Raw genomic sequence first — 14,119 nt, forward strand, 5'->3', positions numbered from 1 at the left:
TTGGGAGGCTGAGACAGGAGGGTCGCACAGGTTTGAAGCCAGCCTCAGCTACTTAGTGAGGCTTTCAGCAACTTAGTGAGACCCTGTTTCCAAATAAAATATTAAAAAAAGGTCTGGGAGTATAGCCCGGAGGTAGAAAGCCTCTGGGTTCCGCCCCCAGTACCACACAAAAAAATAATAAAATAAATTTTAAAAATAGTAATAAATAGGGCTAGGGATATAGCTCAGAGGTAGAATGCCCCTGGGTTCAATCTCCAGTACAAAAAAAAAAAAAAAAAAGTAAAAAGTATAAAACCACATGAAAAGACATGTCACATGAAAAGGCATGTTAAAACTCAGGATGCCTGTTTGAAATTCATGCAAAACCTGAAATGGAGACTATGTGCACCATGGGGCTTCTGCAGCTGCTGTGAACCCCTGTGCCGGAGCCCGGGCCGCAGACACAGCCGCCTGTGCCGTCACCCACAGGAGCGCCTCCGGGCCCACATCTTGGCTCCTCTTGACCCTGCGGCTCACAGCTCAGTGACCCGCCCCCACAGTGCCTGGGCAGGGGTGTCTCCTCCAGCCTTCTTGCTTGTCTTCTGGGACACAGAGACACGAACCTAGAAAGTCCTGCCTCACTGCTCCAGGCTGGCCACAAACCACCCACAAGTCCCTTCTGACTCAGCTGCCCCGGCATGACTAATCCCTGGCTGAAGCCATGTTGGGGAGGGAGAGAGAGACGCTGGCCCAGCGGGAGGAATGGCTGCTGCTCCTGCCCCAGCGCAGGGCAGGAGCTGAAGACGACTCCACGGCCCTCCCAGGAGGAGGGACCGACCCAGGGCGACAGGGACACTGCGGATGGGGAGAGGCGGCTTCCGGGTTCCCCGAGGTCGAGCTCAGATGGCCCTCCACATCCCACTTGACTTTCATTTTCTGCAATTTCAAAATAGCTTGTGGTTTGCCACGTTAATTTTCAGGTGATGGGGGGACATGCGAACAAAACCCACTTTGACCAGTTGGAGACATCTGACCCACAGGAAGAACACCACTGGCCCCTCCACCTGTCCAGCCGTCCACCCGAGGCCAGTGGAGACAGACCACCACGGCTCAGGTCCTGGGAGGCGCTAGAGAGGCACCGCGCCTTCGCACCCCGGGGGGGGGGGGCCGTCATGCTGGAACGAGGGCGGTGCTCACGACGGATCAGAATGGCCAGAGGCGCAGAGGAGGTCCCCGGTGGGGCAAGGAGGGCGAGAGCTGCCACCCGAGGGACCAGCCGACTGATGCACTGATGTCCCGGAGAGAGATCTGGCTAGGCTCCGAGAACACTGCCACTAGGCTGTGCAGAATGATGGGCAGTGAGGACAGAGGGACTGGACAGGTGAAGAGGACCAACGCAGGGAGGGTCTGGAGGGGAAGCCAGGGAAAGGAAGCATCCTCGATGTCTGGAGAGATGGCTGCAGTGTGCGGGGAAAGGCAGGCTGGGACCAGAGACCCTTGAGGGGCTCAGGAAAGCACAGCTGAGGACAGAGAGGTGGAGGGGGAGCCACTGGGGTCCGGAAGGCTCCACAGAGCTAGACAAGGGCCTGTGTCCCTGAGAGGATAGGCTGCGGGATCTGTCTCCTGGGATCCCACAGACACACAGGTGAAAGATCACACAGGGCACCATGACTCATACCTGTAATCCTAGAGATTTGGGAGGCTGGGACAGGAGAATCACAAGTTTAAGGCCAGCCTCAGCAACTTTTTTTTTTTTAATGGATCTGGGGATAGAACCCAGGGGAATTCGACCTCCGAGCTACACCCCCTGCCCTATTTTATTTTTATTTTGAAACAGGGTCTAACTAGATTAATGAGTATCAAGTAGGGACTTGATAAGGCTGTTCTAATGTCCTCAAACCTGCAATCCTCCTGTCTCAGCCTCCCAAGTTCTGGGTACTGGGGTTACTCGACTAAACTCTTTCTTTCCTTTTTTTTTTTTTTTTTTTTTGGTGCCTGTGTGTGTGTGTGTGTGTGTGTGTGTGTGTGTGTGTGGCACTAGGGATTGAACCCAGGTGCTATTTACCACTGATCTACATCCCAGCCCTTTTTTAAAAATATTTTTTTTGTTGGTACTGGGGATTGAAGCCTAAGAGGCATTCTACCTCTTAGCTATACCTCCAGCTTTATTTCACTTTTTAAATTGGAAACAGGGTCTTACTAAATTATAGAGAGCCTTACTAAGTTGTGGAAGCTATCCTCGAACCTGCAATCCCATCTCAGCCTCCCATGTACTGGGATTACAAACGTGCACCACCATGCCCTGCTTACTTTTTAAAACAGGGTCTCATAGCTGGGCGTGGTGGCGCACGCTTGTAATCCCAGCATTAGGGAGGCTGAGACCTGGAGGATCGCGGTTCGCGGACAGCCTCAGCTACTTAGTGAGGCCCTCTGCAACTCAGTGAGACCCGGTTTCAAAATAAAGAAAAAATAGGGCAGGAGGTGTATCTTGGAGGTCAAATGCCCCTGGGTTCCATCCCCAGACCCGCAAAAAAATAAAATAAATAAATAAATAAATAAATAAATAAATAAAACAGGGTCTCACTAGCCGGGCGTGGTGGCGCATGTTTGTAATCCCTGTGCTTAAGAGATGGAGACAGGAGGATGGCACGGGTTCGAAGCCAGCCTCGCTGGCTTAAGAGACCCTGTTTCCACATAAAATATAAAATAGGTCTGGGAGTGTAGCCCAGAGGCCCCTGGGTTCCATCCCCAGTGCCACACACACACACACACACACACACACACACACACACACACAGTCTCACTAAGTTGCTCATGCTGACCTCAAACTTGCAATCCTCCTGCCTCAGTCTTCTGAGTCGCTGGCATTTCAAGCCTTAGCTATTGTACCTGGCTTGAACTATTTCTTCAACCAACTGCATTTATTACAAAGGGATTTATTTGACTTTCTAACTTTTATTCTGAAATAATCAGATATGTGAAAGCAGCCAGGACCTCTGATCAGCAAAGAGAAACCCGTGACCACACGGCAATGACCTATAAACAAAGACACTTGAGCTCCAGGGACGGGCGAGCCCCGCTCCCGCAGGCACTTGGGGAAGCCTTTGGGATCTCCACCAGGCGCTCAGCACAGTTTTTTTTTTTTTTAATATCTCTGCTGGGTTCTCTCCTGGGCTCAGGGAGAAGGGCTGGACCCCCGGATGCCAGGCCACCGCTCCGGGTCCTGACACGTCTAGAGACGTGGGGAGCTCCGGGCAGCGGAGCCTGGTGGGCAACATCCACTCAGGCCTCACTCGAGCGCCTGAGCTGGGGCTTGAAGAGACTGAGTCTCCACAGGACCCGGCCAGGAGTCACACCGGGCCAGCCCAGGCCCTTCCCATCCGGCCCTCAAGCAAGCGCTGTGAGAAGCACATTTCTTCTGCCAACATAGCGTCCTTCCGCGAAGACGCATGGGGGCGGCTCTGCCGGGGCTGCCTGCGGTTCCCACACCGGGCAGGGGGCTCAGGGGGCTGCCCCCGAGCAGCGCCAGCAGGTGCCGGCCGTGCCCTCCACGCTCCCAGAGGCCTGTCAATGGAGCATTCTCACATCTGTCACGGGGCCTGTTTCAGTCAGTATCTTTGCTGATCTGTTGAGTAAAGGAATGTAAAATATGCTTGTCAAATGCACAAGTAGCAGTGAATCAGGAGATACTCTGAAATCCGAGAATCTGCTCCCCGGTGGCCTGAGCGGCTGGAAAACAGCAGCGACACTTTGGTGGGAAGAGATTTGAACCCAGGTGGGTCTCCTCACCTGTCACGCAGCGGGCCGAGCCCGGCAGCCCTCGGACAGCGGCCGAGGGGCAGGAATCACTGGTGGACTGGGGTTGGCTCCGCTCCCTACGCGTCCCTTTATGCTATCTACCTCTTCTCTGTCTTGCCTTCCTCGCCCATAAAATTCAGATAATGACATACACTGCAGCAATTGTATAGGGATTAACAGAGGTAATACGTCAAAAGCAGGTACACAACAGTCACTCGGGAACACCCTGAGTGACTCCATGCATCCTGGTCAGAATACCCCACATATGTAAGCACCCCCAGTGCCTTGCGAATCCCCGCTTTGCAAGGGTTACTATCCCTTCAGGCTTCTCAGCAAACCCAGACTCCCCTCTCCAGCCCAGCTTCCGGGGATCCCTTCCCCTGGACCCTTCTTCTCCCACCCCCCACCTAGACTGAGCCGGCCCACCTCTCCTACGTCACCTGCTCTGCAGGATTCTGCTCTGAGCACCCGGCTGGCCAGGCATCGCTCTCTAAGGGAAACTCCAGGGTATTCTTCACATGGTGCCCACATGCATAGACTGATGTGCCCGTCCCAGGCACACCAGCTCAAATACTTGATAAGTGGCCGTCACAGAGTGGGTGCTTGATCAATAACCGAGTTCAGACACACAGACGAGGCACACAAACAAATACCCAAACGCACATTCAACAAATTTGCCCAAATCCTCAAAAATACCACAGTGTATGAGGCTCCAGGGCCACTCAAATCTTTATGTCTCTGGAAGCAGGAAACAGGATGACTAAAATGTACTTTCTAGGCTTAAACAAAATTGTCACTTTACATTTATGTAATTCTTTACGGCTTTCAAAGCACCTTTACATTCGGGCGCCTGTTAGATTAGGTGGTTCCCATCAGCCTCTCACTAAACTTCTGAGGCTAGGATTTGACCTACATTTTAGCGCAGCTCACTGGATGGATTATTTTAAGCCACATACAATTTCTCATGCCGATGAGCTGGGCTATGATGATCACATTTGTACAGTACAGGGTAATTAACAGCGTTCTCACATACGTTATTTCATTTTATTCTTATGCTTTACAGAAAGCAGAGCTGGTATTATCGTTTTTTTCCCCTTGTACAGGTGAGAAATCTGAAGTGCAGTGAGGCTATATAACTCATGGAGTCAGAGAGCCAGGGAGCCCTTTAGAACCAAAACTTAAACTCATTTGACTCTCAGCCCATGGTTCTTGAAACCTGTAACATGCCACAATCACCCATCATGTTGTATTCTACATGCCACACACACACACAATACACACCAAGTGTAAGTGTACCCGCCGCCGTCCATGTGCACACAAACTCTCGCCTGCCATGCCTAGACAGGGGTCCCCTTCCCCCCAGAGAGAGGCGTGTCCCCCAAAGCTCATGCCCAGATACAGCCAGAGAGACACACGTGCCCCTGCAGCACTTAAACCGGATGCTACTGATCTGGCATCCGCTGGGCAGATGTCTCAAGTTGGTGTTCGAGTCGAGGGGATGAACTTGCCGGATCCAGCCAGCCACATGCCTGGGGCCCCCGGGGACAAGAAACATGCACAGCCTTTGCCAGCTGGCTGGCTGGCCTCCCAGGACTGTCTGTGGTCTTGGAATTCAGCGAAACGAATTGGCTTCTGCAGCAAGCAGAGCTCTGGCCTGGTCTGAGCCACAGTCACAGGGAGCAGGATGGACCCCTCTGCCGAGGGGGCTCTGGCCAGGAGGTAGGGCAGGGGCCAGGGACCAGGAATCAGAGATGCCCAAAGCCCCAGCCTTCTAGAGCCCCCTACTTTTCTGACCTTGGTCACCTCCCAGTACTGTAAAATAATAATTTAAAAAGAAACAAAATAGAATTCAGCAAGCGTTCACTGGCTTCATATTATAGTAACTGATGGAAGCCATTCCTCTTGCCCAAAGGCCATAGTCCTGGAGGACAGAGGCCAGGTGGCAGTGGGCCCCTTGGGTCCCCACAGCTAGTGGGTACTTACACAGAGCAGGCGCCTCAAAACCCTTAAATCATTAAAAATGGCTGCTCCAGCTGTTTCCCCAGGCCACCCCACTTTCCTCTACAAGCTATGCCCCTTGCTGGGGAACATGGGGGGGCCCTCATGGACTTCCTCCAGAAAGAACAGAAATCTAGAGTGGGCGGGACCTGGTGCCCACCAAGAGGCCAGGCACAAGGATGTGCTAAAAACAAAACCAGAAAAAGATGGAGCGCCTACTGTGGATGGGATACAAAGGTAAGCAAGCAGTTGCGCCGGTCTAGAGGGAGGACACAGAGCTCCTGTAAAGAAGGCCGCAGCTGAGCTGTGCCGAGCCAGAGCGGAGCGTGCCTACTGCTGGCAGCCAACCCGCGGGCACCCAGCCCGCTCCGACCCGGCAGCCCACCCGGACTCTGCCGCCCCGCTCTGTGGAGGGAGAGTCCAGAGAAAACTACGCTGTAGCCACTTGACATTTGCCAAGTTTCTTAATCTCTTGAAGCCTCGGCTCCTCACCTGTAAAATGGGATAATGACGGCAGGTGCCTCCTGAGTAACTGTGAACATCAATTGGGCTAATTGCTGTGCAAAGGAGCCTCCTTTATAAGCTCTTCCACACTGCACACGAAGGGGGTGATTACGGGTAATGGCCCTAATTGCCTGTGGCTCTCTGCAGAGGCAGCTACAGGGCACGGCCAGGCCTCCCGGGCCGGCGCAGGTGCCAGAGGAAAGGCCCATTTCCTGACTGTCCTTAGCAGGGCTGGGCTCCAAGCTGGCCTGGCCACTTAGAGGAGGGACGCGAGGGACCCTGGGCTTGGCCAAGGCCCTCCAGCAGGAACCCGCGGCTCCCGCCTTCCAGAGGCGGAGCTCACTGCCACTGAGCTTGGTTTGCTTCTTTCCAGGGTGTGTGTGTGATGCTGGGGTTTGAACCCCGGGTCTCGCAAGGCTAGGCGAGCCCTCCACACTGAGCTACATGCCCAGCCCCCAGCTCCTAGCCCACATGACGCACACCTCCACCCGGTCCCTGCACTTCCCCCGCCTCCGGCAATATGGGGGGTATGTAGGTAGAGAGGCAGACAGACAGCGAAGCCATAGACAGTAATCCAAAATAAAGTAGAAGGCAAGCGTCCTCTGTGCCAGCTCCATCTCTCGTGAGCTCTTGGAGCTGGTGAGGAGCTGTGGCCCGGCCGGTGCCGAGTCCTGCAGTGAGGTCAGACTCAAGAGCCCAGCTGACCCTGCCAAACTGACGGCGAGGCTAACTGAACTTGAGGTTTAATGTCTAATTCAAGAGGAGTTTACACTTTCTGAAGCACAAAACCTAGGTCCCAAGTGGGCTGTGTATATCACACACCTGCTGAATGTGCCCAGGCATCTAGGAACTCCATGGAATAAAAGCGCACAGGTTGCTGTTCATGTGCTGTGTTTCTGAAGAGGAAAACAGCTTTTACTCTATTCAAATGTCCTCAGGGGAGGCCAGGTGTGGTGGCGCACGCTTGTAATCCCCGCGCTTGGGAGGCAGAGACAGGAGGATCACGCAGGTTCAAAGCCAGCTGCGCGCTGGCTTAGGAGACCCTGTTTCCAAATAAAAATGTAAAAATAGGTCTGGGAGTGTAGCCTGGAGGTAGAAGGGCTTCCAGGAACCCCAGTACAACCAAAATAATAATAATAATTAATAATAATAATAATAATAATAATGAAATAAATAAATGTCCTCAGGGAAGCCAGGTATGGTGATATCTGCCTGGAATCCCAGGATTCGGGAGGCTGAGACAGGAGGATTACAGGTTTGCAGCCCACTTCAGCTACTTAGTGAGGCCCTCTACAACTTAGTGAGACCCTGTTTCAAAATAAAGAATACAAAATAGGGCTGGGAGTATAGCTCAGAGGTAGAATGCCCTTGGGTTCAATTCCCAGTACCACAAAAGAAAAAAGAAGGGGAGAAAAGGGGTATAACTGAGAAGCAGAATGCCTCTGGGTTCAATTCCCAGGACTACCCCCCTCAAAATAAAGTCTTGAGGCCCTCTACCACTGAGTTATATCCTCAGTCCTTTTGCCTGTTGGTTGAGACAGGGTCTCACTGCAATCCTCCTGCCTCAGCCCCTGGTAGCTGGGATCACAGGTATGCCCCTGCAGGGAGGATGCTTTTTGTAGGGTCCTGCAGGAACCAGCCAGCCTGAAGTGACCATGTGGGGATGGGACTGCAATAAAGGCAGAACCTGCCCTACAGTGCCCTGCGACCTGTGACCTGTGGACCTGCAAGGGCCACTGCGACTGGAGCAGGCAGGGACCCTGTTCAAGGGCGCCCTTGAGCTTGTGCCAGGGCAGAGGAAGTGCAAGGAGCCCAAGGGAAGTCAGAAGGGAAGGGAGGAGCCCCAGTGCTGGCCACATGCACACGTGAGTGCGTGCGCGCACACACACACAGCCTGCTCCCCCCACAAACACAGAGCTGGGGAGGGTGCGAGGCTAAGCTGCCCAGGGGCTCTCCCTCCTCCCCAGTGTGAGTACAACTATCCTCCATCCTTTGTCTTTGTTTTATTTTATTTTATTTTGTGTGTGGTACTGGAGGTAGAACCCAGGGGCTTTCTACCTCCGGGCTATACTCCCAGACCTATTTTTTTATACTTTATTTGGAAACAGGGTCTCACTAAGTTGCTGAGAGCCTCACTAAGTAGCTGAGGCTGGCTTCGAACCTGTGCGATCCTCCTGTCTCAGCCTCCCAAGCATGGGGATTATAAGCATGCGCCACCACACCCGGCTCTTTGTTTTATTTTGGAACTGAGGATTGAACCCAGAGGCATTCCACCTTCGAGCTACATCCCCAGCCCAATTTTATTTCTTATTTGGAAACAGGGTCTTATCGGGTTGCTAAGAGTCCCACTAAGTTGCTGAGGCTGGCTTTTAACCTCCTGTCTCAGCCTCTCAAGTACGGGGATTACAGGTACTGGGATGACATGGCATGCCGCCACGCTCAGCTCAGCTCTTCAAGGTCCTCCAGGGATGCTAATCAGCTCATCCAACAGACTTGTGATCCCTACTATGTGCTAGGTACCTCCAAAGGCACCTAAATCTGAAGAAAGAGAGGTGGAGAGGGAGGAACAGAAAGAGAAGCAAGAAGTCCAGAGGAGGAGGGAGGGAAGAGCAGTACACAGCCACTGCGTGTTCACTGCGGCGTCTTCGCTGGTTGTGTGAATGTGTTTGTGCATGCGTGGGTGTGCACATAATCATGTGCAAGTGCCCTCAACGTCTACCCTGGGGCGAGAGCGCTGTCACACAGACATAGGACTTCTCTGACCATCCCGACTTTCAGTCTCAACACCCTGAACCTGCAGCGAGAGAAACCACAGCCGAACTCCAGGGCATCCAGGCCGTGAGGCGCCGTCCCCTTCACCTGGGAGGTGCCGAGAGCTCAGAAGCCAACACAGGCTGCCCGGGTTCCAACCCCTGTGCCACCACCTGCTAGCCGCACGACTTTAGCCGAGTGACAACCTCTCTGAGCTGCAGCTTAGCCCTTAATAAGAAAGGCCAGTGAGAATGACAGTGCCTGCCTTATTGGGCGAGTATAAGAAATCAAATCAGCCGTGTGTGGTGGCGCACGCTTGTAATCCCCACGCTTGGGAGGCGGAGACAGGAGGATCACGCAGGTTCAAAGCCAGCCTCAGCTGGATTAAGAGACCCTGTTTCCAAATAAAAATATAAAATAGGTCTGGGGGTATAGCCCGGAGGTATAAGGGCTTCCAGGAACCCCAGTACCACAAAAAAAAAAAAAAAGAATTAAATAAGAAAATCATGTACAGAGTTCCAGCAGACGGTGCTCAAAGCACCTTGGCCATAGAGCGAGAGGAAAGAAGGGGCGCTGAGATCGGGGAAATGGTCTGAGGACCTAGACTGCTGGCCCCTCGTTCCTGTGTGGGAGCCGAGGCAGCCCGGGTGCTCTTGGCTCCTCTGCCCCTCGCCCTCCCCTCCACGCAGGGCCGCCACTACCTCCCTATCCCCCAGGCTATGGCCTCCTGCCCAGGCGGCCCCTCACTGCTGCCACATCTGCCCAGGGACCCCACCTGACCCAGCCCCAGAGCTGCGCCAAAGCCTGCCTTCTCCCACTTACCCCACAAAGGGCAGGATGGAGGAGGCAGCAGATGCTAGGGGCGCTCACATGCATGGACCCCTCTGCGCCCCCTCCCACTGCCCCCATCCAGCGACAGTGGCGGCACTGTTGGAGGGTGTCATGGGCTCTCACGCTCCCTTCTGTCCTGCCCTCAGCCTGCTTCCTAAGCACCCACTGGGGCTGCAGCGGGCCCAGGGGATTCACACAGGAGGAAGGGGCACTGAACGTTGCCTGGAGCAGCAGTTCTCAGCTGTCAGTGGGCAGGGCACCCCTGGAGGGCCGGCAGGCCCCTCCCCTGGGCCCTGACTCAGCAGGAGGCAGCCAGGGCTCTGCGTTTTCCACACCTTCCCAGGTGGTGCTGATGTGGCTGGTTTGGGATCCCCTGAGCACTGCGAGGCCACTGCCAGCTGTGCGCCAGGGCAGACTGAAGCAAGGCAGGCAGGCGGAGAGAATACCAGAGCAACAGTGGCCAGGCAGAGGTGCCAGCATAAGCAATGTCTGGCGGGGTTCAGGCTGGACCTGGAGGGGCAGTGGTGAAGGGGCCTCTGGCTCACCAGAGCCCCTCTGTCCTGGGCGTGCCTGGCACCCCTGCTGACCAAGCCTGGGTCTCCCCCTCTGCAGCGCCCCTGCCCAGGCCCAGCTTTCCAGGGCCCCCGTTAGCATCTTGCTGTGCCCTGGGGCTGCAGGAGCCAGCTCAGAGGTGCTGGGGAGGTGTGCCAGCGTGCGCGCTATGGGTGTGGGTGGCCGGGGAGGAGGCCCGCCGGGCCCCGGCCCTTGTCTGCCCAGATCGCTGCCATCTTTTGGCAACCTGCCTGCCAGCGTGAGTTCGCCTGCTCTATCAGCCCTGGGATCTGGGGCTGGGTGTGTGTTTGTTGCCGCTTGAGCCAGACCAGTTACTATGGGCGGATAATAATAGCAGCCGTCATCCCTCATAAGTGGACCACTTGCTGTCTGCAGGGTACTTCCATGCCCATGACCTCATCTGACTTCCAGAACCACCCTGCAGCACAGGCGAGGCTAGAGTTACCCCCCACCCCCATCTCCCAGCTGAGCAAACACAAGCCCAGGTGGCCTCAGGTCACATCTCCAGGAGGCGGCACACACTGGGAAGGCCTAGGACTTAGGACTCCCGCACAGTGCTCCTTCTCTCTCCCAAACCCACACAAGAGCCCCACTTGCTGCTGTCCGGAAAGGAGCGGAGGTGGAGAGGAGTCCAGAAACAGAAGAAGTCTGTCCCACATCTGACCATCAATGTCAAGTGCCTGGTCTTGAAGATGTGTCAGTCGCTGTCAGGAAGTAGGGCTCAGAACAGGGAAGGATCAATCACGCGGTCCAACCCAGAGACACCTCCAAGGAAGGAGGGGACAGAACTAGGGTCACTGGAGCGCAGGCGGATGCGGGTCCCACCTGCTGCCTGAGCAAGAGTCATCCAGCGTGAGCCGCCCACCACCGCAGCTGACCAGTTCTCTGTTGCCCGTGCAATTCAAGGTGAGCTGAGAGTAACCCCAGCGAAGGGCACAGGGCTGCTCTTCTTGTGGACCACTCTGTGCCGAAAGCAGGGGAACAGCCCCAGAATTAGGTGAAGGGCCATTCTAATGTGAGTCCCGTTCTATTGGGGGCCTCAGATTGGGACGCCTTTTACTCTTTTTCCTGCAGTTATACACAGTGGAAACATCACACTTTTTTTGTGTGTGTGTGTGTGTGGTACTGGGGATGGAACCCTTCTACCTCCGGGCTATACTCCCGGACCTATTTTATATTTTAATTTGGAAACAGGGTCTCTTAAGACAGTGCGGCTGGCTTTGAACCTGCGTGATCCTCCTGTCTCCGCCTCCCAAGCGCGGGGATTACAAGCGTTCGCCACCATGCCCGGCGAAACATCACTTTTGATTAAATTGTCAACACTGCCCGACAGATGTGACATGGATCTTTAGCCAGAGAACTTTCTGGAACCATCAAAGAGATCCTGGGGCCTGCCTGGTCGGTGGGCTGCAATGCTGATGTCATGGCATCATAGATGACGTCAACAGTGGCGCAGTAGAGTGCCCGGTGAGTTAAAGTACAAAGGAATATATGTCAATAAAGAATCATCTGATAAAAAAGAAAGAGTAGCCTAGTGCCCTGTGAGATAACCTGGACCACTGGATCAGAAATAGGGGGCTGGACCCTGCCCGGGGGGCACTCTGCCTGGCTGTGGGCTCCAGGCTGGGAAGCTGGGCCCTGGGCTTGTTGTACACAGTGCCCAGTGTGCGTGCGCTCACAGCAGGACCTAGGCAGGTGGCCACGGGGAGGCTCAGATCCAGGAGGCAGGAGGCCAGGCACTCATCTGGACCCACCACTGACTAGCTGGGCTCGGGTGACCATCTGTCAATCGGGACCATCTGTGGTGCCCCACTTGTTTCCAGGGTCGTCCTCAAGGACAAACGGAACAGTGGATGGACACCACCCAGAGACGGGTAACACAGTCGGATGAGTGAGCCCGGGGCTGCGGAGCGTGGTGAGGGTGGCCTCGGACCCATACTCGGCATGGGGACGCCCCGCTGCTCCTCGCCCCAGAGTGCTCAGGAGCTCCGCACCCAGTCTCCACCCTTGCTCCAGAAGAATAAACTGCTGCCCTCATGAGCAGACCCTGCTACTCCAGACACCACCAGGCATCCCGACCCTCCCGGGAGCCGTGGGGACACGCCAGGAGGGCCCTGGCCACCAGGAAGGGCAGCAGTGGACTTTACCACTCAGTGACGGGGAAACAGGGCCTTAGTGTTTGGGACACAGGTGGCTTTTCTTATGGGTGGTCACAGCTCAGAAGGTCCCAACTCAGCCTGAGGGGACCCGGAAGGGATTCCCATCAATCTGATGAAATCCTATTTGACTGACTCAGGCCAACCTGGAGTTTAGCAGAAGGGCGGGAAGGTATACCCTCCCGGGACTCTGAGGACATTGAGGTCACCAGCTCCACATCCAGAAGCCACGTCAACAATCACCCAGTGCGGCTCACTCGGGGCCTGGACTCCACATCTATCTCCAAGGGCTGCCGAGCGCCCTGGCACAGCAGCGCACCTGCAACTGGGATGGTGCCGGGCGCCCAGGAGGACACTGGTGTCTACAGCATTCCCAGGAAGTCACTGAACCCCGGGAGACCAACGCAGGTGAAACGGAGAGGCACAGGCAGTAAGGGGCAGACCCAAGGAGGACTGTGGTTCAGGACTCCCTGGACGGCTGAGCCCTCCCCGCTACACAGACCTGGGTTTGAGCCTGTGCTTACCCACCATGGTGGCTGAGAGCTGGGCCCTGGGGCCAGACGGCCACCAGCATCACCTCTCCCTGCCTCCGTTTCCCCTTCACCAAAACAGATGTTGGCGGTCCCCACCACCCCGACGTGAAGACAGTGGCACCCCCGAGCTGCCAATGGGCGGGGACAGGGTCCTCCTCCCCCAGTGTCCTGAAGGGTCCACCACTCACCTTTCGGTCCTCCTCCCGCTCCGGAGCGGAGCTGCTGGTGTCCCCGGGGCCGCTGGAGGGCATCGCGGGCAGCTGGGCGACGGGCGGCAGGCTGGGGCTGCGCGGGGCTGGGGGCTGCTGGGCTTGGAGGAAGGAATTATCGTGGTCTTCGTCAGCGAGAGTTAAAACTTAAACATAGATCCCAGCGTCGAGCCCTCTGGTGAGACGCTGCCTCAGTGGGCCTGTGGGTTTGGGCTTCGGATGGCTCCACCTGCGGGAGAATAGAAGCTGACGGTCAGTGGTCAGCGGGCAGAGCTCCAGGATCAGCCCCCCCCAGCCCTTTCCTCCCGCCTCAGCACCTCAGGGAGCAGGGAAACCAAGGCACGCCGGCTGGCCGGGGAGCAGCCGCAGAGCCTGGGGCGCAGCCTGCTGGGCCTTCCAGCCTCCTCCTTCTCTCTGACATCCGCCCTTCCCTTTGAGAGCTTCCCGCGCCCTCCCTCCCACCCAGCCAGCCCCTGGGAAACCCCAGCTCCCCCAGAGGCCCCCTGGCCGGGCTACATTTTCCTTCTAATCTGTCCTCACCCGACCCCCCACCCCCACACCGCTCCTGCCACGTGGAGGAAGTGGCCGCGTCACAGGATGTAGTGAAATGAATGTCACCTCACATCAGGCCTTGAGCCCGGGCCTGGGGCCTGGGGGCCGGGGACCCTGAGCCTGAGCCCTGGCTGCAGCCCCTTTGCTCTGCTCCCTGGCCAGGGTGCCCAAAAGGATGGGCTGCTCCCCACCAGCCCCATTTCCCTCCCGATCCCTCCAGACCCGCACAGCTAAA

General features: G+C 55.9%; 1 protein-coding gene across 2 annotated transcripts in view; it reads right to left on the reverse strand.

Annotated features, from left to right (window-relative positions):
* Nucleotides 1-13,374, reverse strand: part of DNMT3A (DNA methyltransferase 3 alpha) — a gene marked incomplete at both ends in the record, with an annotated part of 84,480 nt that extends 71,106 nt beyond the window's left edge. For both annotated transcript variants that reach the window (XM_080712072.1, XM_080712071.1), the window contains one exon: nt 13,312-13,374. In XM_080712072.1, coding sequence (XP_080568198.1) covers nt 13,312-13,374 — 63 coding nt within the window. The remainder of the gene's footprint in view (nt 1-13,311) is intronic.
* Nucleotides 13,375-14,119: the final 745 nt, after the last annotated feature.

Source organism: Muscardinus avellanarius (assembly GCF_963383645.1).
Source record: "Muscardinus avellanarius genome assembly, chromosome: 15".
Taxonomy (NCBI): Eukaryota; Metazoa; Chordata; class Mammalia; order Rodentia; family Gliridae; genus Muscardinus; species Muscardinus avellanarius.